This window comes from Podarcis muralis, chromosome 13 (genome assembly GCF_964188315.1).
Source record: "Podarcis muralis chromosome 13, rPodMur119.hap1.1, whole genome shotgun sequence".
Taxonomy (NCBI): Eukaryota; Metazoa; Chordata; class Lepidosauria; order Squamata; family Lacertidae; genus Podarcis; species Podarcis muralis.
The window spans coordinates 4,790,332-4,812,845 of record NC_135667.1 but is presented as its reverse complement, the minus strand read 5'-3'; the positions used below and the strand labels follow the sequence as shown (position 1 = coordinate 4,812,845).

General features: G+C 53.7%; 1 protein-coding gene and 1 non-coding gene across 4 annotated transcripts in view; one reads left to right on the top strand and one right to left on the bottom strand.

The window, feature by feature from the left end:
• The window catches only part of DNAH2 (dynein axonemal heavy chain 2), a 142,709-nt gene that overhangs the window by 55,462 nt on the left and 64,733 nt on the right, over window positions 1-22,514 (bottom strand). For all 3 annotated transcript variants that reach the window (XM_028701690.2, XM_028701687.2, XM_028701689.2), the window contains exons 21-42: window positions 20,799-20,999; window positions 20,544-20,700; window positions 20,023-20,197; window positions 18,098-18,261; window positions 17,795-17,956; window positions 16,785-16,888; window positions 16,064-16,220; window positions 15,638-15,720; window positions 14,925-15,105; window positions 12,554-12,692; window positions 10,918-11,135; window positions 10,558-10,656; window positions 9,801-9,926; window positions 8,544-8,654; window positions 6,966-7,154; window positions 4,618-4,721; window positions 4,088-4,277; window positions 3,810-3,990; window positions 3,079-3,206; window positions 2,447-2,599; window positions 1,824-1,949; window positions 583-801 (exon numbers count right to left, since the gene is read on the bottom strand). In XM_028701690.2, coding sequence (XP_028557523.2) covers window positions 583-801; window positions 1,824-1,949; window positions 2,447-2,599; window positions 3,079-3,206; window positions 3,810-3,990; window positions 4,088-4,277; window positions 4,618-4,721; window positions 6,966-7,154; window positions 8,544-8,654; window positions 9,801-9,926; window positions 10,558-10,656; window positions 10,918-11,135; window positions 12,554-12,692; window positions 14,925-15,105; window positions 15,638-15,720; window positions 16,064-16,220; window positions 16,785-16,888; window positions 17,795-17,956; window positions 18,098-18,261; window positions 20,023-20,197; window positions 20,544-20,700; window positions 20,799-20,999 — 3,367 coding nt within the window. The remainder of the gene's footprint in view (window positions 1-582; window positions 802-1,823; window positions 1,950-2,446; window positions 2,600-3,078; window positions 3,207-3,809; window positions 3,991-4,087; window positions 4,278-4,617; window positions 4,722-6,965; window positions 7,155-8,543; window positions 8,655-9,800; window positions 9,927-10,557; window positions 10,657-10,917; window positions 11,136-12,553; window positions 12,693-14,924; window positions 15,106-15,637; window positions 15,721-16,063; window positions 16,221-16,784; window positions 16,889-17,794; window positions 17,957-18,097; window positions 18,262-20,022; window positions 20,198-20,543; window positions 20,701-20,798; window positions 21,000-22,514) is intronic.
• Window positions 1,493-1,568, top strand: TRNAE-CUC (transfer RNA glutamic acid (anticodon CUC)). Its single transcript has one exon. It is a non-coding gene; the product is annotated as a tRNA-Glu (tRNA).

Sequence of the window (22,514 nt, the reverse complement as noted above, 5' to 3'; positions counted from 1 at the left end):
CAGCGTGCCCGGCGCTCCGGGAAGCAGGCTGCTACCCGCAGCGTAGGGAGCCCTGCGGGAACTCTCGCAGGGCTGCCTAGGCTGCGGATGTTTTCCTGAAGCCTGGAGAGCGAGAGGGGTCGGTGCGCACCGACCCCTCTCGCTCTCCAAGCTTCAGCGAAAGCCTGCATTCGCCCCATAGGACGCACCCAGATTTCCCCTTCATTTTTGGAGGGGGGAAAATGCGTCCTATAGGGCGAAAAATACGGTACTTTTTATGGCTATGCAATTGGGGAGAAGCAAATGGAAGCTAGAGGGTTGAGGGTAATCCTGCCTCCTGTTTTTATATCAAGGGCGATTAACTTGCCTCCTGTCCCAAGGAAAGAATGCAGCAGAGAAGACAGCCAGCCAGCAGGGGGGGCTAGAGGAAAAGTGGACATTGGGGAAGAAGCCCCACCCAGCCCAGCAAGTCCCAGAAGAAGTCTGGGATGGGCCCCCCACCCGAAAAGGTGGAGGAAGAGGAAGAGGCAGCCAGACTTGGCAGAGGCAAGTGCCTGTGTCGCAGAGCCAGGCACCGGGGAGGCGAAGGAGCTTCCAACTGACCCGAACTATGTTGGCCGTCGTGTCTCCGCTCTTGCAGAGGGTGCAGAGGGTGGCCTGCAGGGCCCGCCAGGTGACGGTCTTGCCGCTGCCCGTGTTGCCCACGATCATGGAGGAATGGCGAGAGTTCTTGGTCTCGTACAGCTGGATCACTTTGGTGATGGTGAAGGGGATCACTTGCAGGCCCATTTCTCTCAGCTCCCCCTCAAGCACTTCCTTGAGCTGAAGGGGGAAGGAAGGAAAGAAGGAAGGAAGGAAGGAAGGAAGGAAGGAAGGAAGGAAGAATTTATTACATTTATACAATGGATTTATACAATGAATTGAAAAAGATGTTGAAATATACGTTCGTTAAAAAACCAGAAGCCTTTCTATTAGGAATGGTAGGAAACAAAATCAATAAGAGAGACTGTAAACTGTTTCAATATGCAGTGACTGCCGCAAGGTTACTTCTGGCCCAAAGATGGAAACAGGAAGAAATTCCAACAGTGGAAGAATGGAGAAGGAAATTGACCGAATATGCAGAATTGGACAAATTGACTGGGAAGATTCGATACCAGAAAGACCAAAAGTTTATCGAGGACTGGGGAAAATTTACAGAATATCTGAAAAATATATGTGATGCACAGACAACGCTTGTTGGTTTTGAAGAGACTCTGTGAAATAGTAAGAAATACTGCAAAAAAGAGAGTAAGAGGAAAAGGAGTGGGGAAAGGCAATATTATGTTTAGAAATGCGTCAATAAATAGAAATTTTTCGAAAGATTGACAGAGAAACTGAGGGAAGTGAAAAATTGAAGCATGAGTGTAAAATAATTTGTTGACTGTATAAAACTTGTTTGGAAAATGAATAAAGATTAAAAAAAAAAAAGTACCCGGATTAGAAGGCTGCATAGGCAATACCTTGTTTTTCATGCTCCATCTTAGCTCAGTCGGTAGAGCATGAGACTCTCAATCCCAGGGCTGTGGGTTCGAGCCCCACAGTGGATGAAAGATTCCTGCCTTGCAGGGGGTTGGACTAGATGACCCTCACGCCCTCTTCCAACTCCACAATTCTATGATCCTCTCTCCCAATAAAGTCTCTGCTTTTTCCACCACTACCATCAAGCATTCCAGTGGGTTGGTGGGATGGACCTGAGAGGGGCTTCCATTGGAGAGCAGCAGCTCAGCACTGGGTGGGGCTCTTGCCAGATTTCCCGAGAAGAAGAGGCAATGACTGTGGGGCAGGGAGGGGACGGGGTGGCTGACCTTTCCATAGTCGATGACGGGGCACTCAATGCCTGGGAAGAGGTCCTGAGTGATGGCGTTGAAGAGAGGCACGTCGCCGGACGTCAGCTTGGCTATGTTCATGTCTTTCATGGCCATGAGGAGGACCTGCAAGCGGAGAGTGCGGAAGAGCTGGTCGGAGGGTATGTGGTATGGGGGGGGGGGAGGATGCCAAGCGCTCCATGAAGCAACCCAGGGAGGACCCCGTGGCATAAAGGAGCGGCTGCGTGACTGATAAAGCCACCAGAGGCAGACATGGAGAGCCAAAGGTCATTTCCCCTCCCAAACCTGCACACACAACAACTTTACGAATGACTTCCTCTTCATTCCAACCCCAGAGTTCTTGGCAGCCACTAGCCTACCAGGAACAGAGGAAGCTGCTTTAAAAGGGGCCAAGCCATTGGTCCACCTAGCTTAGTATTGTCTGCACGGACTGGCAGCAGCGGCTCTCCCGGATTTCAGGCTGGAGATTCTCCAAACCGCACCTGGAGATGCTGCTATGGATTGACCAAGGGACCTTCCGGTCGCAAGGCGGGCTCTCTGCCGCTGAGCTACGGCCCTTCTGTGCTGGCCACGTTTTGCAGCCCAGCAGGGGGGTTCCTCACCTCCTCATCAGAAAGGTCGGGCCGCACCCTGCGCTTCTTCCCGGCATAGCGGAGCAGGGATGTGAGCGCCCGGAGGCCAAAGTCATAGTGGTCTTGCTTGGAGAGCTGCTGGACAGCCAGCGAGTAGAGGGTGTAAACCTTCTTGGCCAGGATCTGAGAAGGGGAGGAGACAGTTGGCGAACCTCATCGGGAGCGCTCTTTTTCCGCTCACCCGCTCTGCCCAAGCAAAGCGCTCCCGCCCCCTCCCCGAACCATCCCAACAGTAAGGTAATAGTAAAGGGACCCCTGACCATTAGGTCCAGTCGTGGCTGACTCTGGGGTTGCGGCGCTCATCTCGCTTTATTGGCCGAGGGAGCCGGCGTGCAGCTTCCGGGTCATGTGGCCAGCATGACTAAGCCGCTTCTGGCGAACCAGAGCAGCGCATGGAAACGCCGTTTACCTTCCCACTGGAGTGGTACCTATTTATCTACTTGCACTTTGACGTGCTTTCGAACTGCCAGGTTGGCAGGAGCAGGGACTGATCAACGGGAGCTCACCCCGTCGTGGGGATTCGAACCGCCGACCTTCTGATTGGCAAGTCCTAGGCTCTGTGGTTTAACCCACAGCGCCACCCACGTCCATCCCAACAGTACCTTGCAGTTATTGAAGCCTTCCCCAAATAGGATGATCTCAGCGATGAGCGTGGAGTCAGGCACCACCATGGAGATGGGGCGGAACATCGACTTGAGGTTGTCGGGCAGCTCCGTGCGTCCGGCGTAACCTGCCAAGAGGAACACGGGAGCACTGGCAAATGTCCACGGGTGGAGGCACCCCCCCCCCCCAGCTGAGCCCACTGGACCGAAGGGGACAGGATTGAGGAGGAATGGTGGAGATCGCCCCCCCTTCCTGAAGTTTCCAGGGGAGAGGAAGGCAGTATTGAATTACAGCAGTGGTTTGAGGAAGGTCACAGCTCAGAGACAGGCGAACAGAAGAGATGGGAGGTGTTGGGAGAAGAGGAGGAGGAGACAAGAGAGGAGCCAGCTGACACACTATCACTGGATAGTATTTCTGACCCCCCCCCCTTCTCCCAGAACATGGCGTTCGTTGAGATTGCAAGAGCAAAGGATTCAGAGATAATTGGCCCCTGGCGGCCACCATAAGGGGAAGTGCTATTGCTAGGAAAGGAGGGGGGAGGAGTTCAGTTGGAGCAACGCCATTAACGGGAGACAGATTGCATTCCTTTGTCTCTTGCTGTGATGATTGAATAAACTTATTAGTAAGAACTCTTTGTTTTTCTCTGCTTCTTGCTGCCACCGGGGAAGGGACAGAATTCCCCGAAGCCTGACGCCACCCCTGTCCAGAAGGATCCTCCCGGCCTCCCCACCTGGGTTCATGGTGATGAAGATGCCGCAAGACCACACCAGGTTGATCTCGTGGCCCTCAAAGGTGAAGCGCGTCAGGTTGGCGGCCAAAGCCGAGAGGATGGAGAGAATCTGCTGGGCCACGACGGACAGGACCTCAATGTTGATGCGGTTGAACTCGTCAAAGCAGCCCCAGGCCCCGGTCTGTTGGCAGAGTGCAAAGTGGAGAGCTTGAGGGGGGCCAGGGCAGGCATGGAGAGCCCACCATGGAGCAGGGCCAGCACCTGACTCTTCCCCTTACCTGCGCTAGGCCGGAGTACATGCGCCCCATCGACTTGTAGTCCAGGCCTTCGGAGCAGTTGACCACAATGACGTACATGCCCAGAGCCTTGCCCAGGTCCTTCACCGTCTCCGTCTTTCCAGTGCCTGCAGGGCCCTTGGGGGACCCTCCCCGGTGGAGGTGGAGGGCTGTGGTCAGAGTCATGTAGCACCTGCGGAAGAGAGGCCAAAGGAACCCAAACATCTCAGGCTCTCCTTGTAGAGCAGGATGGCTAGGGGTTCCCATGACTGGCTTCCCACTTCCCCACTGGCCATCTGGGCCCATCTCCTTGCCTCGTTTCTTTTTCACCCCTCCCCAAACATTATTAGCTGCCTCTTCCCCTTCCCAGGCTCCCTCCTGCTGTCCCCAGCAGTTTCCCCCACCCTTCTGACCCAGAGAGACCCAGGCTGTAGCCTGTCAGCGCTGGCACCAGGCCCTTCACGGCATGCCAACTTCCATGGCCAGAAACCACTGGGCTTCTCCTGGTCGGGCTCACAGCCCTCGTGGGATACCTGTCGGTGAGTGGGGTGATGACCAGCCGCCCAGAGTTCCCCAGATACTCGTAGCCATAGGCAAACTGGGTGTTGGTCTGCCGGATGACGCAATCGTCCAGCTCCTGAAAAAAAGATTTTCCATACAAGAAGGGTGGCGGGGTGTTGGGAACTTGTGGAAGTCGGCTGGTAGCTCACCACATCTCAGCCCGTGTGACGCATCAGGAGGATGTGGAGTCCCAGCAGAGTTTTCAGAGATTTCCTTCCCGCAACAGAATGGCTTCTTCCAGAGTCCCCGGTTAAGGGGAAAACTCTTCTGCCACACAGCTCAAAGTAACAAAGCGCTTATCATCTCCAGACAGAAGACAATGCTAAACAGCACTATGGACTTTATACAGTTCTTCTCGTCTTTGAAGTAAGGATGCTTATGTACGGAGAGATCCGCTAACGCTATCACCATGCTAGCTGACGCTGTTGTGTAAAACCCACAGCCTCTTCCCTCACAGATTCAGAGTTAGACCCTGACAGCAAAGCAGGATGGCATCAGGACAGGACTTCACATAATGAAAGCAATGCCCTAGAGACTATTATATCTGTCTCTACATTCCTGAACCAATGGGAGGGTGAACAACTCAGCCAGTCATGCACATGACCTTGCTGGTGTTGCTATGGTAACCCCAGTGCACCTGGCACCCTTATCCCAGAACATCCAGATGTGCTAACTCAAGACTTGAGACCAAGCACTGTGCCATTTAAACCATTGTTCACATTGCACCAACACAGAGCGGTCACTTGCCGTCACATGATGCCCCATGTCCCCCCCCCCCGGGACCCACATGGCTAAAAACTGTCCTTCCTTCCCAATCTTGGTGTCCTCCAGATGTTTTGAACTTCAGCTCCCATCAACCCCAGTATCAATGGGGCTCACTCACACTTCCATTTGTCCAAAGGCTCCTTTTTTTGTCCCGCTGTTGAATCAGAACAAATGTCAATCAGGTTCTCTGCGGATTGACATTTGTTCCAATTCAGCGCTAAGCAACGGGTGTTCCAAGGAAAAGTGGCGGAAAAAGACAAAGAACCTCTTTGACCCGTGACTAGAAATTATGGGGCAACCAGAAGTGTGGGTGAGCCCGTGGTCATGCTGGCTGTGGCAGATAAAGAGTTGGTAGCTCAAAACATCTGGAGGGCACCAGGCTGGGACAGGCGGAGCAAAGCCATCATGGTTAGGTAAAGGTAAAGGGACCCCTGACCATTAGGTCCAGTCGTGGCCGACTTCGGGGTTGAGGCACTCATCTCGCTTTAATGGCCAAGGGAGCCGGCGTACAGCTTCCGGGTCGTGCGGCCAGCACGACTAAGCTGCTTCTGGCGAATGAGAGCAGCGCACAGAAACGCCGTTTACCTTCCTGCCGGAGCGGTACCTATTTATCTACTTGCACTTTGACGTGCTTTCGAACTGCTAGGTTGGCAGGAGCAGGGACCGAGCAACGGGAGCTCACCCCGTCGCGGGGATTCGAACCGCCAACCTTCTGATCGGCAAGTCCTAGGCTCTGTGGTTTAACCCAAAGAGCCACCTGCGTCCCTGTTCATAAACTAAGCTGTTCTTATACCAAGGTTTAACCCACAGAGCCACCCACGTCCCTGCCATCATGGTTAGTAGGCATCAATAGTCCTCTCCTCTATGAACGTATCCAATCCTGCTTCTTCCGGCACCCCATGCCCTCCACCATTGCCTCCAGCTCCTCTAGTCCTGGCTGCCTTGCTCTGGACTTGACCCCTGCTGTGTTTTGGACCCAGGCACTTCCTGTGGTCTCAACTAGGACTGACAACCAGCTCTCCCCTCCTCACACACACCCACCCACCAGCTCCTGGAACTCTGCGAGGACCCGGGTTCTCCTGATGGCAAGCACAAAAGCACAGGAGGCCGCACAAGGCCATATTGGTAGCCAGGGTCAGTGCAGGGGGCAGCCCCCAGCAGCCTCCCCGCCTGCCTCCTAGATGCCATGCCGCTTAGGTGTGGAGGCCTGAACGTGCAGAGGATGCAGACCAAAAGTCTGCTGCTTCCATCTGAGCTCCAAACCAATCCAAGCAATCTGGCTGCCACCCGCTGGGTGAGAAAAGAGGCGAGAGACACAGACGCAGGCTCCAGCCTAGGCTCAGACCCTCCCCAAGAGCAGTTTTTCCTGTGCTTCCGCACCACAAACAGCAGAGGGAAACGGCACTCAAGGATGGGCGCAGAGCTAACAGGGCTGGGAATTGTTAGCTGTCCAGAGGAGGGCGGCAGCATGGCTCACTCATGCATCTCTCTCGGTCCCTAATCACCCACTGCACCCCCTAGCCTCCCGCCAGCCCGTGTCAGCTGCCCTCCTCACCTTCTCCCAGTAGAGGCGAAGCTGGCTCAGCCACTCAAAGGACGTCACGTCGATCAGGCCACTCTTGTAGAGCCTCTCAATGACATCCCGGGCGTGGACCTCCACCGTCACCAGCGCCACAATCTTCAGGCGCATGATCTTCGTCAGGTTGCCTCGAATGGCCTCCGAGTACTTGTTCAGCATGGACACCTGCGCGGGGAGCAAGGGCCTGATTGTGGCGGGCAAAATGGAGCTTCCGTATTCGGTTGGGCCAGGAAACCGTGGAGGAGGGTTGCCCGTCTCTGTGCCCTGCCCGTGATCCTTTCCAGAAGGATCTGGCCGGCTGGAGATGGAGGCAGGGCCCCAAAAGTGTGAGCCCAAAGGTCCCCACACCCTCCAACATCCCTCAGATGGAAATGGAGACATATTCCACATTGGTGTCATCGTGCCCCAAATGTCTCCTCCTCAGAGGCTGGGGCAGGGATGCAGACACAGCAGCCAAGAGAAGCAAGCCGTAATGGCCGCTCTGCAACCCTGAGACCCTTCGCAGCCATGGCAGCAGCCTCATGGGTAGCCCTCCCCTTTGCTCCCCCCCTTTCTTTATGGGAGACGGACCAAGCAGCAGGGAAATGGTGGAAAACTTTCTTAGGTGCATTAAAGTGATCTGGTTCTTGTTTTCATGAATACGGGAAGTGATGCCATATTGAGTTGGGAGTGGAGGAGTGGGAGGCACAGATCTAAGAAATGCGCTAGAGGGACACCCGGATATGAACTTCCAATAACACATTACATGCTGTACTGAAGGGAAGGCCCCTTGGGAATTCGGGACTCTGCGTGAAAAAGCAAGAAGCTGTGATGGCTTAAAGGCTTTCAAAAGCACGTCAAAAGTGCAAGTAGATAAATAGGTACCACTCCGGTGGGAAGGGAAGGTAAACAGCGTTTCCGTGCGCTGTTCTGGTTCGCCAAAAGCGGCTTAGTCATGCTGGCCACATGACCCGGAAGCTGTATGCCGGCTCCCTCGGCCAATAAAGTGAGATGAGCACCGCAACCCCAGAGTCGGCCACGACTGGACCTAATGGTCAGGGGTCCCTTTACCTTTTAATGAACCTGGCAGTCTCCACCTCCTGAGCCACTGGGACCCTCCCTGGGGTCAAACTCCTCTCAGGGTCCCAGAGTCCCATACCCCAATCCACTAGGAACTGCCCCTGAATTGGACAACTCCAACACTCTGGGCTCTTCCTCGTCACCTGACAGCTCTCTAGGGTAACTCTGTGACCCCCCAGGTGCTGTTGGGTCCCGTAACCCCTACTAGCTCCAGCCAGCGTGGCCAATGCTCAGGAGTGACTGATGGGAGATGCAGACCGGCAGCAGCACCTAGAGGGTCCCTCGCAGGCCCCCCCCCCCCGTCCAAAGCACTGGATAGCCAGAGAGCAAAAGACGGCGTGTCCCTCGGACTCGGGTTCCCTAGGCACACATCCCAGAGAGAAGCAGATCTTGTCAGCTTCCCAACTTAGGGGACGCAGGTGCCCACATGTGCTCATCTGTGGGCGCCTTGACCCACATGCAGGAATGGGGTAGACCTGCCAGCCCCTGTCTCACCTGTTTCTTTTTCATGGCTTTGAGGTATTTCTTGTCCCCTCGGTCCTTGCAGGTGGCCAGGCACTTGCTAACGTCCGCCGTCCACTGGATCTGGCTGGCGGTGATCACCATCTGCGAGGAGAGGGTTCTGGGTAAGCATGAAGGGACTGCCAGTCTAGGGGAGAAGGCATCTGCAAGCAAACCCCAGCGCCATTTTTTTCAGTGCCAGAACTTTCGCTAGGCACTCAGGAGTGGGTGCTTATACTTCTGGGTTGGTTCACTCATCATCACAGGCAACTGGAATCTCCGATTCACCCGCAAACGTGCATTTAAAGGGGCAGGGGGGAAACGTCCTGCTTGTCAGTACAACTTGGAAGGGGGAGGGAAAGAGTTCCTGGGGTCACTAATTAGCATGGAGCAGTACTGAGTATGATTACTGTTATTAAATCTACTGCCCACCGTTCATCAGCAGGTCCCAGGGCTGGGGATATCAATTTAAAATTCAGTATTAAAAACAATTAGCATGAATGACAGTTCCAAGAATAAGGGTGTGCCCTAAAAGCACACGCCCCTTAGGCGTCAAAGGCCAGGCCAGAATCTGTGCCCAAGGCACAGTCTAATAGAGTCATAGACTTGGAAAGGTCATCTGGTCCAAACTCCTAGAATGCAGGAGTCACAGATTCCCCAACAGCCAGCCATCCTCTGCGGAAAAACCTGCAATATAGGAGAGTCCACTCCCTTCCAAGGTTGTCTGTTCCACTATTGCTTTGGTGTGGGCTAAGTCCTCAGCGTGACCACCCCATCCCTCTCCATATTCTGGCCTTGTCCAGAGCCGTCTTTCCCATATGGCTTAGTGGTTCGTTGCGCCAGGGCGCTGGCCTCTCGGGGCGCCCCAGCGAGTGGGGGAGCTGTGTGGCTTTGCCGGTGGCCTCCCCTTTCCCTGCACGCCCGCCAGCTGCTCCCCGTCAAACATATGGCTGGCAGGTGTGCAGCTTGCCTCCCAAGCCTCTGCGGGAGAGCGATCCCTGCAGAGGTTTAGGATGGAAGCTGCACCCCATTAACTATATGGCTGGCGAGCGCGCTGCTTCGCTCCCAAGACTCTGCAGGGATTGCTCTCCCGCAGCGGCATGGGGGAGAGTTGCGCAACACACACCCATGGCTGGCAGTGCGCAGCTTCGCTACCCCCCCCCCACTATCCATGGTAATTTGGGGGCGCTGAGCGGATGTTTGCACCCCGGCGCCGTATCTGCTAAAGACGGCCCTGCCCTTGTCCTTCACCTGTCCGGGCCACTCCTTCACCCATTTGTCCCTCTTGGTCAGCATCTTCTTCAAGGCGAGGCGACAGTTCCTCAGCACCTCCCGCAGGGTCCAGCGCATGGCCCGTTCCACGTCACACAGCCACTCCTGCAAGGTCAACGATCCCCAGCTAGTCCGTTCTGAGGGCAGACTAGCAGGGCTGGCGTCCAGGCTTGCTGCGTGCGAGCATCACAACTTGATTGCACAAAGGCACAAAGGGGAGAAACGCCGGAGGGATCCCTGGCTCCCGAAAAGGCAGCAATGGCTCTCTCGACACATTATTCCACCCTCGTCGCGCTGAACCTGGCACAGGGTCTCAGAAAGCAGAGAAAGCCGCAAGGGTGGCAGCAGAGGGAGTGGGAGAGGCAGAGGTTCAGAGGGCTACTTGGAGAGGCTGGAGACGGCCTCTACTGAGACACAGCAGCAGAGGACCAGGAAGGGGACCCCTGAGCTAGACACTGCTCAACTAGCCCCAACTCGGGGAGTGTGAGCAGTCTTGGGAGAGAGACCAGGCGTAGCGAGGCCTCATTTAGCACCTGCCCATCAGTACTGGGTTCCTGATGCCTGCAGCGCTTAATAATAATAATAATAATAATAATAATAATAATAATAATAATAATAATTTATTATTTATACCCCGCCCATCTGGCTGGGTTTCCCCAGCATGGCACTGCAGTTCCTTTCCACAGTCAGGGAGAGAGCTAGGATGGTGCTGAGCAGAAGGCCGGAAAGGACTCACCTCAACGGGTCCCTCCAGCATCACTGAGTGCGTGAAATCTATGTACTCGCCATCCAGAGAGAACATGCCCAAGGCTTCGGATCGGTTGGTATTGCCAATCTAAGGGGAAAAGAGAGAGCTAAGGTTTTCGTCCCAGTCACTGGTGGGGGGGTGGGGAGAAGAAAGGGGCCCTTGCTGTCTCACTTTCCCACCAAGAAAGAGCCCAGGATGAGGAGAACGCCAGCTGCCCATTGGACACAATATTTAGCAGAAAGAAGAAAAGGCACTGGGGAAGAAGCAAAGTGGGGATTGCTGTAAGGATGGGGGCAGTCGCTGGCAGTCAAGGGGGCTGGTATGTGGGGGGCGGGGGCGTGTCCCTGCCTTCTGCATCTTGAGGCACTTGATGTTGTCGAAGCACTTCTTGAGGTGGGGCTGGACGGCTTCCGGGTTGCGCGACTGGCCCAAGATCTCCAACAGGTCGTCGTTGGAGAGGAAGTAGAAGCGGGGGAAGACGTGGCGCTTGGTCTCCAGGTACATGTCGAGGGACTTCTGGATCTCTTCCAGAGCACTGTTCATTTCCACCAGCTTGTCCAACAGTCCTGGGGGGGGGGGAGCATCACAAAACAGTCACCAATGGCCCCACTGCCGCTGGAAAAGAAACCCACCCCCTTTGGCCTATCCACACATCTTCTGCAGGTGCTGAAGTGCCCATGCTGCAGCAATAATAATAATAATAATAATAATAATAATAATAATATATTTATACCCCGCCCATCTGGCTGGGCTTCCCCAGCCACACTAGGTAGCTCCCAACACAATATAAAAAACACGTTAAAACATCAAACATTAAAAACTTCCCTAAAGAGGGCTGCCTTCAGATGTCTTCTAAAAGTCAGAGAGTTATTGCCTTGACATCTGCTGGGAGGGTGTTCCAAAGGGAAGGCGCCACTACCGAGAAGGCCCTCTGCCTGGTTCCCTGCAACCTCACTTCTCGTAGGGAGGGAACCACCCGAAGGTCCTCGGAGCTGGACCTCAGTGTCCAGCTGAATGATGGGGGTGGAGATCCTTCAGGTATCCTGGGCCTTTGAGGCCGTTTAGGGCTTTCAAGGTCAGCACCAACACTTTGAATGTAGGAGCCACTGTAGGTCTTTCAGGAGTGGTGTTAAGTGGTCTGGCGGCCGCTCCCAGTCCCCAGTCTGGCTGCCACATTCTGGACTAGTTGTAGTTTCCAGGTCACCTTCAAAGGTCGCCCCACATAGAGCACATTGCAGTAGTCCAAGCGGGAGATAACTAGCAAGGTCCTGTATAGCCTGCCCCCTACTTCCCTTACCCTTGTCACAGTTAATCGCACTGCACCAAACAGGACTGCCCGTCATAGCTGTCAACCTTCAATTTTTTTGCGGGAAATTCCCTTATTCTAGCGCTGTTTCCCGCTGCTATCCCGGATTGTTAGATATCCCGTAGACTGTCCCCGGGACAGGTGAGGCTGCTGATCCCTTATTTTCGAGGCTGCTGATCCCTAATTTTCAAATCTGAAAGTTGACAGCTATGCTGCCCGTCCAGCAAGCAACCAGCAACTTACAAACATATCACAGAATTACAGAGTTCGAAAGGACCCCCAAGGGTCATAAAGTCCTTGCAATACAGGAATCACAACTAAATCCCTGACAGATGAAGCACCTCCAGCAAAGGAGAGCCCATCCCCTTACGAAGCAGTCTGTCCTGAATGGCTCTTGCTGCCAGAAAGCTCTTCCTAATGTTTCATAGGAAGCTGCCTTAAACCATCTGGGCCCATCTAGTCCAGTGTTGCTGCCTCTGGCTGGCAACTGCTCTCTCAGGTCTCCGGCAGTGAGAGAGACTTCTCCCATCACCTGTCACCTGAGGCTATTGTGTTGGGCTGAACCTGGGGCCTCCTTCCTGCAAATCGGGAGGGCACAGCCCCGCCCCAGAGTTTTTGTCACCTTCCCCCTTGCTTCTCCTTGCATCCCCTCCCGCAAAGCAACAGCAGCAGCGGCACCTGGGTAATGTGTGGCACGGAGAGCATTGTTGTCCTTCACAAAGCGGTCCATGATGGTCTTCCAGCTGCTGTTGATGCGGTCAAAGGAGGACGACTCACCAGGCAGTTGCTTGCGGATGTCTTCCCCCAAGAAGATGTTCTAGGAAAGGGGGGCGGGAGGAGGAAGAAGGTGAGGGTGAGGCACAAATCGCTGGGATCACCTGCACTTTTGGGGGTGGAGGTCACAAGGCACTGCCTGCCTTGCCCACAGTAGCAGCACAGAAGATCTGAGAGGCTCTTGGGGAGACCTCCTCGGAGGAAGGGACCCCTGACCATTAGGTCCAGTTGTGGCCAACTCTGGGGTTGTGGCGCACATCTCGCTTTATTGGCCGAGGGAGCCGGCGTACAGCTTCTGGGTCATGTGGCCAGCAGGACTAAGCCACTTTTGGCAAACCAGAGCAGCGCACGGAAACACCGTTTACCTTCCCGCCGGAGCGGTACCTATTTATCTACTTGCACTTTGACGTGCTTTCGAACTGCAAGGTTGGCAGGAGCAGGGACTGAGCAACGGGAGCTCACCCCGTCGCGGGGATTCGAACCGCCAACCTTCTGATCGGCAAGTCCTAGGCTCTGTGGTTTAACCCACAGCGCCACCCGCGTCCCTAAGGTATAGTAAACTAATATAATTTTTTAAAAAACAGCTACAAAAAGTATAAAATAGAATAAGTTAAACACAGAGTTTCATCTTGATGGTGGTTCTTAACCCTTAGCACCCACAGAGAGCTCCTCCTGGCTCTGACCCCAGGTATTCCTTTCTCCTCCCAGCCTCTCACCCTGGAAGACCAACATTTCCCTGCCTCCCACCCAGGGTCCTCCATCAATCATCTACCGCTCCCATGAGTATGCAATCTCTGGACCCCAATAAAGGCCCCGAGTGGAGGACACCAAAGAAAGAAGAGAAGAAAACAAAGAGAGACAAGAACAACGAAAGGAGAGGAAGGAAAAGAATAAAGGAAAGAGAAAGAAGCACGAAGAAGAAAGGAAAGAGAGAGAGAGAAATGAAGAGAAGAAAAAAACAGAAAAGGGAAAAGAAACAATAAAGATAAAGAGGGCTTCTGATTTTCCATCTGCTGGTTATATTACAAAAAGAAGAAAACAAGACATTCAGTCTATGATAACCATCAATCCTTTCCACTTCCTGTTAAACATTATTGCTTTTAAGTCAAAGTGTCTCAAAATCATTCATTTCTTCTCCCCGCGAAAAGTGCAATAGGGGTTCTTGAATTGTTATTACTATTGGTAAATGTCAACCGTGTTTTTTCTTCAATATCAACTTTACTTCCATTAATTGCCACCACCATTCCTCCATACTGAGTAACAGTAAATTCTTCCGCAAAGGTTCCAAGGCAACCAGAAGTGCCTTGGCATGTGGAAGTTTCATCTGGCAGACCTCTGCAACAACCCCTCCCACCACCTCCAGAGCCCAGCCTTGATCCTGAACTCTCTCCCTTCACCCCTGGGCCTCAAGGGCAAAGGCAGCAGGGTACCCTAGGAAGCTCAGAGGCAGTGTAGGAGGGCTTCTTGGGTTGCCAGGAGTCTCCTGGGAGCAGGAATCTACTCAAGGAGGGAGAAGATCCAGAAAATGACCAGGAAGACAAGAAGATATTAAGTCACCCGGAGTCCTCTGGACCAATGGAGGTGTTTACAGAGGTGGCCGGGCCTCCTTCAAAATGGTGCCACATTTTCTGTGCAGCAGGATCCAGTGCAACATGTCCTGAGGATTGTGGGTAATTTCACCCTCTCTCAGATTCTGTTTAAAAAGTTACCCTTGCTTTCTGACTGAAAGAGAGCACGAAGGAAGGACCTGCTTCTTTCCTTTCTCTTTCTGTGGAAAATGCAGAACAGCCATCACTGAAACCCTTTAATGCCCCTTCTCTGATCTGCTCACACTTAACGCTAGCTCAGAGGCCTGTCTGATAGCACCAAGACAGAACGGCGACTTGTTGCCCAAAGAGAGAGAGAGAGAGAGAGAGAGTTTCTCATTTCCAACAGTGAAGCCCCCAAGTGCCTGCTGCTCAGGGGTGGAGGAAGGGGGATGCGGTGGGGGCGATCCGTCCCGGGTGTCACCACTGAGGGGGGTGGCAAAATGCTGGGCAGCACTCATGCGGGGCCTGCAGTGCACCCGAGCCACACGTCTCTCCTGGGAAAGACGTGGTGGCTTGGGTGCACGCAGGCTCCGCGCTGCCCAAACAGTCCGCCCGCTGCCTCCCCCCCAGCTGTAGAGAGGCTGAGTGGGAGGAGGCAAGCAGACCCCCTATGGGCGCCCAAGCAGCTTCCTCCGCCGCTGCTGTTGCTACCGCCTTTTCTGCCTTCTGGAGAAAGCGAGCCTCACCTCCAAGTACATCCACTGTCTCTGGACCGTCAGCAGCATCTCAATCACCTCCAGGATGAGCGAGAGGCAGCGCTCCCAGCGGTCCACATCCTTCTCAAAGGGCTTCACGAAGCGCGAGGCCTTCATGGTGGACAAGGCCACCTGATTGTCATCCAGAGCCTGGAAGACGTCTTCGGTTCCTCTGCAGAAATGGGGAGTACGTGAGCACAGGCTTTCGCAGGCAGGGCCCAAAGCCTGGAACCCTTGTAAGGTCAGAGCACGCATGCAAGATCAGAATTCCTCTCTGGCTTCAGGCTGGGCTGGAATGTACGCCAACATAACTAGACTGACAAACCCCACTTTAGACAGTGTCTGGACCACAAGCTCCTAAATCTCCCGGGTCGTTTTATTTATTTATCCTTCAGAAAAACTGTGCTCTGCCCTTGCACCGCAGCAGCAATGATTGTGGAAGCTTGCAACAATAAAAGTATTAATGAGAGCATTAAAAAAATGAACAAAAATAAGGCAACCACACAAAATTTTAAAATCAGGGATATGGACAGCAGACAAAAACCTAAAAAAGAGGGGACCAGATGTTTAAAGCTATTCAGCCCAACTGGAGAGATGCTAGCCAGAGCCCATGACAGAAGTGCAACCTGGGTCCTGCTATGGCATGTGCCGCCATCCTGGGTGAAGGGGCCACCCTTTTTTTACACCTCCTGCACTGGGCCTACCTGACACGGTGGTGTCCCTTGTCCTTGTATGGCACGATGTCCAAAGTGGTGGAGTCCCAGGTCTTGGCAATGTTTGCAAGAGCCTGCAGGGAAGGGAACGAAGGCCAATTGCCAATGCTGAGAGAGAGAGAGACTGGAGGCTGGGCACCCGGTGGCTAAAGAAGCAGGACCACTTCCCCAAGCCACACCCACCTGAGGTTATGTATGATGTCAGGTGGGATACAGTCAAAAAAAGTGACTCCCTGCCATTTACAGGCATTTAGAGCAAAGGGAAATGGGAACCAGGTGACGGGCAGGTGGGTGGTAAAGGAGGGGAGGAGCTGGTCTGATCCAGTTGGAGATGAAGTGGGGCCCCTGCAAGTGATGCTCAGAGCATCCTTCCTTCAGAGGAAATATGGGGCAGGGCCCCAGAGCCGCCGACGCTACCTGCTCAATGGCAAGCTCCTTGGTGGCCGAGGAAGAGATCTCGCCAATCTTTTCCACGTGTTTATCCAGACCAAGCTCAATGATGTTCTCCAGCCGGAAATCCTCAGCATCCTGGTCAAATGCCCTGAGGACCAGGTCCTTCACCTGTTCCCAATGCCTGCAGGGAACCAGAACAGGCCAGTCAGAGGAGCTCTCTCTTTTCCGGGTGAAGAGCTGAGCACTTCAGCACCGAGAAGAATCTTTCTTATGCCTTTGAACCCTGGCTATTCATGGGCAGTCTGGGGAACTTCTCCTCTTGGCCAGACAATTCCCAGCATCTCATCTCCACCGCCCTGGTCTCTGCCCACTTTGCTTTGTTGATGAGAAGATAGGCTACTGCCCCAGGCCCAAGGACACCTGAAAATCATTATCAGAAATCATGGGGTAGGGGCCAGGAGCCCCTGCAACCACCAGGTGTGCAAGACCCAAAATATATCCAGGACGGCCTGTTCCACAGTGGTGTGGAGTAACATTGCCTTCATGGGAAACAGGGCTCTTCTCAGCTCACAAACGACATCCTAAATCTATGCTCGGAGCTTGGACAACGTCTGCAGGAGGTATACCATTCATTGTGGCCTTGGTCATGTCACGGAGGGCTCTCCATGGTCCACCCTTCTTTTTCAGCTCCATAGGACTGACCTTCCCCAAAAGGAACAGCCTAGCCAGTAATCGAACTGCCTACCTCTCTCGCAAGGCCGGGTTCCTGAGGTCTGTGATTAAGGGCATGGTCTTCTTAAACTGCTCGATCTTCGACTTGGAGGTCTCAATGATCTCCCAGTTCCGATCCTAAAGTCAGAAAACAGTCGGCGGGAGATTATAACAACTGTGGAAGGCTGAAAAACATCTGCTGCGGTAACCCTGTCAGATGGGCAGGATTGTTGTTATTATTATTATTATTATCAGAACTAATATTGGGATTGCAGGCAACTGCCAATGGGCCCTTCAGCACTCATCTTGCTGCACCTGCCTCCTCTCCCAAGAAGACAGAATCCAGGCCACCCAGTGCAGCAATTGAAGTGATGCCTCCACCTTTAATCCTGGGAGACTGCTTGTCAGGGACCGTGATAAGGAGGGCTGCACAGATGAGGAATGGTGGGAGCCTCCCTCTCCCTCTGCTCCTGATCAGGATCCTGAATCTTCCCAGGAGCAGTGGGACAGTATAGATTTGGACCAGTGGTTCGCAGAGGGACATAGTTCAGAAGACAAAAGTTAGGAAGAACTGGGTGGTGAACAGCTAGGAGAAGAAGAACTGGGAGGGAGAGAGTTAACAGACACCGGTTCACTGGAAAGGGTCCAACCGATCAGTCCAAGGTCACAGAGGTTAGATGAGGTAGCTGCACAGAAGGCATAGTGGTTGCAAGATCAGGTTGCAAGACGAGGAAGTGACTCGGGTGACTCGGGGGGAAGTGGGTGTAAACCTTAATTGGGAGCACCTTTACTCCGAGAATGGACTTTTTGTTCTTCCGCTGTGATCATTAAAATATATTTAAATGGTCAGAGACTATATTTGCTTTGTTCTGCTTATCCACAGCCACCCCGAAGCCTGATATTGCTTTTCTTAGGATGGAAACACAGAAGGAAAATCCTGCGAAATGCCTTTTTGAGCACCCAATCGGAAAATGACCACCTTAGGCCCTAAGAAGGGTCAGCTGGGCATCGTCGCAGGGACACGACCCACGCTTTGCCCCTTACCTTAAGCTCTTTGCTCAGCTTGTTCAGCTTGCGGAAAAGTGCGAATGCTATGTTCTCCATCACTTCCGTCTTCAGGGTCTTGAAGCTGACTACCTTCCACTCGTTCCAGTGGACCTCCCACTCCTTGGTGATCTCCCACACTTGCTGGATGTAATCCAACTCCTGCAGGGGGTGAGGAAGAGAGGTCAGCGACAGCAAGCTCCCCCACAGGCCTACCCCAGAATTGGGCTTCCTTCTTTCTGGTGCAGGAAGTGGCGGATGGGCCGGTCAAGACAAGCTCCCTCCCTGCAGAGCCAATCCTACCCTCTCCAGCTTCTGAAGGTCCTTGGAGGCCGGCTGGTCGATCTTAAAGATGCCCAGGTTAGAACGAAGGGTGTTCTCCTCCTCCTTCATCTGGGCCAGCAGCCGCCTCATTTCAGCAATCTGCTCCAGAGCAGCATCGGCCGACAAGGCGCTGGTGAAAGGACCTAGCATGGGAGGAGAGAGAGAAGTCAATAACCCCAAGCCCTTTTCCTCCTCCCTGCCCTCTCTGGTTGGCCGTCCAGTTGGATAAGGAGTCTGGAGGAAGGCGATGACAGGTGAAGGCAGCAGCGCTCAGTTCTGGAGTCAAGTGTTGCGGTTCTGATTCCTGGATTTAAAACTATGAAAAGCTGACCATGGTGTGTGTATTGATCCATGAACCACCTCACAGCTACGGGGGAACCCTAGCTACACAGGCCACAATGAATTTTATCCTGAATGGCACTAGCGGTGGTGAGGTTTCCCATGAAGGGCAGACTAAGTCTGCCTGGCCAGGGTGGGGGCAGAGAAGGGCATTGAGTGAGAAAGACAGAGACCTGCTTACAGGTGTGCTAGGACGTCAGTCCAACGAGGACAGAGGCTTACTCCCGCCATAGAATTGTACAGCTGGAAGTTTGGGTGCAATGTGAACAATGGTTTGAATGACACAGTGCTTGGGCTCATGTTTTGAGTTAGCACATCCCCTACGTCTGGTTGTTCCAAGATAAGAGAGCAGGTGCACTGGGTTATCACAGCAACACCAGCAAGGTCGAGTGTGCGACTTGATGACTCATTCGCCTTCCCATTTCGGGAATGCTTTCGTTATGCGAAGTCCTGTCCTGATGCATGCCCATGTCTCGTCCTGTTTGCTGTCAGGGTCTGACTCTCAATCCGTGAGAGTCAGGGGAAGAGGCTGCAGGTTTTACACAGCAGCGATAGCTAGCATGGCGATAGTGTTAGCGAATTTCTCCATACATATGCAGCTTTACTTCAAAGACCAGAAGTACTGTATAAAGTCCACAGGAGTGTTTAGCTTTGTCTTATGTCTGGAGACAATAAAGACTTTGTTACTTTATGGGAGAGAAGTTTCCCCCTTAACTGGGGACTCAGGCAGAAGCCGTTCTGCTGGGAGCAGGAAATCTCTGAAGATTCGGCTGGGGCTCCACATACATCCCACGGGTTGAGGTGTGGTGAGCTACCGACTGAATTCCACAAGTCTCCAACAGGAAGCGACCCCAAGGGTCATCTAGTCCAACCCCTTGCGATGCAGGAAACAGTGTTAAAGAACCCCAAACAGATGGCCACCCAACCACTGTTTAAAAACCTCCAGTGAAGGAGAGCCCACCACCTTCTGAGAGAGTCCATTCCATTGCTGAGCAGCTCTTACTGCACATGTAACTACATGCAGGTTTGCACCTTCCTTCCATCACAAGATGGCTGCTGCCACAGCCAATGGTAAGCCGCTTCCTTGCAAAGGCAGCTTCAGTGGCTGGGGACCAGGCAGCGGGAGAGACGGCGGCTTCTCCTTCCTGGAGAACAGTATGAACTTGCTGCACAGTAATCCCAAGGGGGGTTTACTTCCAAGTAAATGTACAAAGGATCAGGCAAGAAGCCTCCCTTGTGGCGCACGCAGATGGGAGCCAGGAGGCACATTTACCAGACGCAGCCCTGGCTGCAGACCTCCAGTTAAGAGTTTAAGATGCCTGTAAAAACAGCAGGAGCCAGATTTCCATTGAGCCTGGGCTGCTTTACAGATTCTTCGGAGGCCTTTAAAACAAGCAAAGCCCAGGCTGAGGTTTCACACAATCGACCAAGGGGGAGGGGGTGAGATTCTTTGACTTGCAAAGGAAAAGGTGCCCTTGGCTGTAAAAAGACCTGGCCACCAAGGAGGGAAAGGGGGTGGATGGGACAGAGAGAGAGAGACTGGGCTCCCCGCTGCGGCCATTCACCATTGGTGCCAAAGTCTTGCAGGAGAGTCTGAGCCTTCTTCTTGAAGTCGTCCGCACAGTGGATGAGGCCTGTCTTGAACTTTTCCTTGTGCTTCTTCAGCATGGCTTCGCTGTCCAGAATGCACTGCTGGAAGGCCAGCCACTCCGAGTTCAGCTCCCCCAGAAGCTGCAGCACCTGGAAGCGAGAAGGGAGGAAGAGGAGGAGGAGGAGGAGGAAGAGAACGCAGAGGTCAGAGGAAGGGGAGCAGAGGCAAGGAGGCACTCGAGAGAGAAGCATGACACCCCCCCAAAAAACAGCTGCTCCCTTGCTCTGCCTGCCCGCCACCACGCCTGCCACCCTCATCCCAGAGATCAATCAGATTTGCGGCTGCCTCTTGCCCTCAGCAGGGCGCGTAACTTAATTCCGAGAGCGTCTACCTCAGCAGAAAAGGAGAACATTATGCTCAGGATCACTTTGGCAGGGAAAGAGGGAGGAGGAGGCCGCCGCCCTGCTCCTGCCGCCGCCAGAGAGCCCCTCGCACCTCTTCCTCCACTGCAACCTCGTACTTCTCGAGGATGGCAAACTGCTCGTGGATGGGGGGGATCTGCCCCTCGATCTTGGGCAGCTCGTTCTGGAGGGTCTCGTGCAGCTGCAGGCTCCGGCTGAGCTCCTCCAGGGTCTGCGGCGGACGGCTGACGCTGTGCGGGGGGCAAAGGGGGTCCAGTTAGAGGGAGGATCCAGAGGCTAGCAGGGAACACTTCCGGGGGGAGGGGGTCAGGGAGGGCTCAGGACTCACTCGGCGGCGTTGTCCTGGAGGTAGGCATACAGCTCCCGCAGGCGGCTGGTGGCCATTTCATTCAGTAGGTTGGTGAGCTTGTGCTGCCACTCGTTGCAATGCTGGACCACGGCGGACTTCAGGTGGGAGCAGTCCAGCAGCACAAACTGGATGCTGAGCACCGTCTCCTCCTTCTGGACGTTGTTGGCTACCTCCATGTACCTGCAGGGGCCATACAAGCATAGTAAGAAAGGCAGGAGGGTTGTGCCTGGAGACCTCAGCCCCATCCTATCCCGCCCCGCTCCTTTCAGAGGCTCCAGCTTTGTGATAGAGGAACCGCTGTCAGACAACGACATGCAGGGGAGCCCTCTGGATGCTGCTGAACTGTAACTCCCAATTCCCAGCAGCTTTGATGTAAGAACCAACAACAACACCAACAACAATTTATTTATACCCCACCCATCTGGCTGGGTTTCCCCAGCCACTCTGGGCGGCTCCCAACAGAATACAGTGGTGCCTCGCAAGACGAAATTAATTCGTTCTGAGTTTTTTCGTCTTGTGAATTTTTCATCTTGCGAATTTCTCGTCTTGCGAATTTTCCGTCTTGCGAATTCTCCGTCTTGCAAAGCACGGTTTCAAAAGAAGTTTTGGAAAAGCTTCAAAAATCACCAAAGTCTTCAAAAACCTCAAAAAAGGCTACCACACCGCGTGCAACTGCACCTCTTCAAGCAATGCACCCTGGGTATTAACGGTTTTAAGAGAAAGGAAACAAACTTGCAAGACGTTTTCGTCTTGCGAAGCAAGCCCATAGGGAAATTCGTCTTGCGAAGCAGCTCAAAAAACCAAAAACCCTTTCGTCTTGCAAGTTTTTCGTCTTGCGAGGCATTCGTCTTGCGAGGTACCACTGTATTAAAAACACGTTAAAACATCAAACATTAAAAACTTCCCTAAACAGGACTGCCTTCAGATGTCTTCTAAAAGGCAGCTAGTTGTTTATTTCCTTGACATCTGGTGGGAGGGTGTTCCACAGGGCGGGTGCCACCACCAAGAAGGCCCTCTGCCTGGTTCCTTATAGCTTTGCTTCTCGCAGGGAGGGAACCGCCAGAAGGCGCTCGGAGCTGGACCTCAGTGTTCGGGCTGAACGATGGGGGTGGAGACGCTCCTTCAGGGGTACTGGGCCGAGGCCGTTTAGGGCTTTAAAGGTCAGCACTTTGAATTGGATGGAAGGTGTAATTCTGTAGTGCCACAGGTTTCCAACAGAGGGGCTGACAACTCAAGGGTAGCTGGAGGGAGGGGTGGGGCCTTTTGTGCAGACATGTTTTGTCCTTCTGTGGACCCCCGTCAGAGGCAGATGGATCAGACCGAAAGGTCAAAGCAGCCACATGGGAATGGAGGAAGGTGCCCTACCCCTAGTGAGCCAGTTGGGATCCACCTAGTTTAGCACCGTCTACACGTCTCCCAGGTTTCAGGCAGACCTCTTTCCCAGTCCTGCCGGGAGATGCCAGGGGTGGGATCTGGGACCTTCTGCAGGCAAAGATGGGCTCTCTTTCCCCAAGCTCAGCCTCCTGCTCTCCCCGCCCCCCCCCAGCCAACTAGAGGCCCCGCTGGGAAGCCCGCAAGTGGGGCCTGCAGGCAGGAGCTCTCTCCCCTGCCAGCAACTGGTATTCAGAGGAGGTGGGCACGCCGTATCTGCACTCAAAAGCCCGCCTGCGCTGCAGGAAAAAGGGCCTTTTGCAA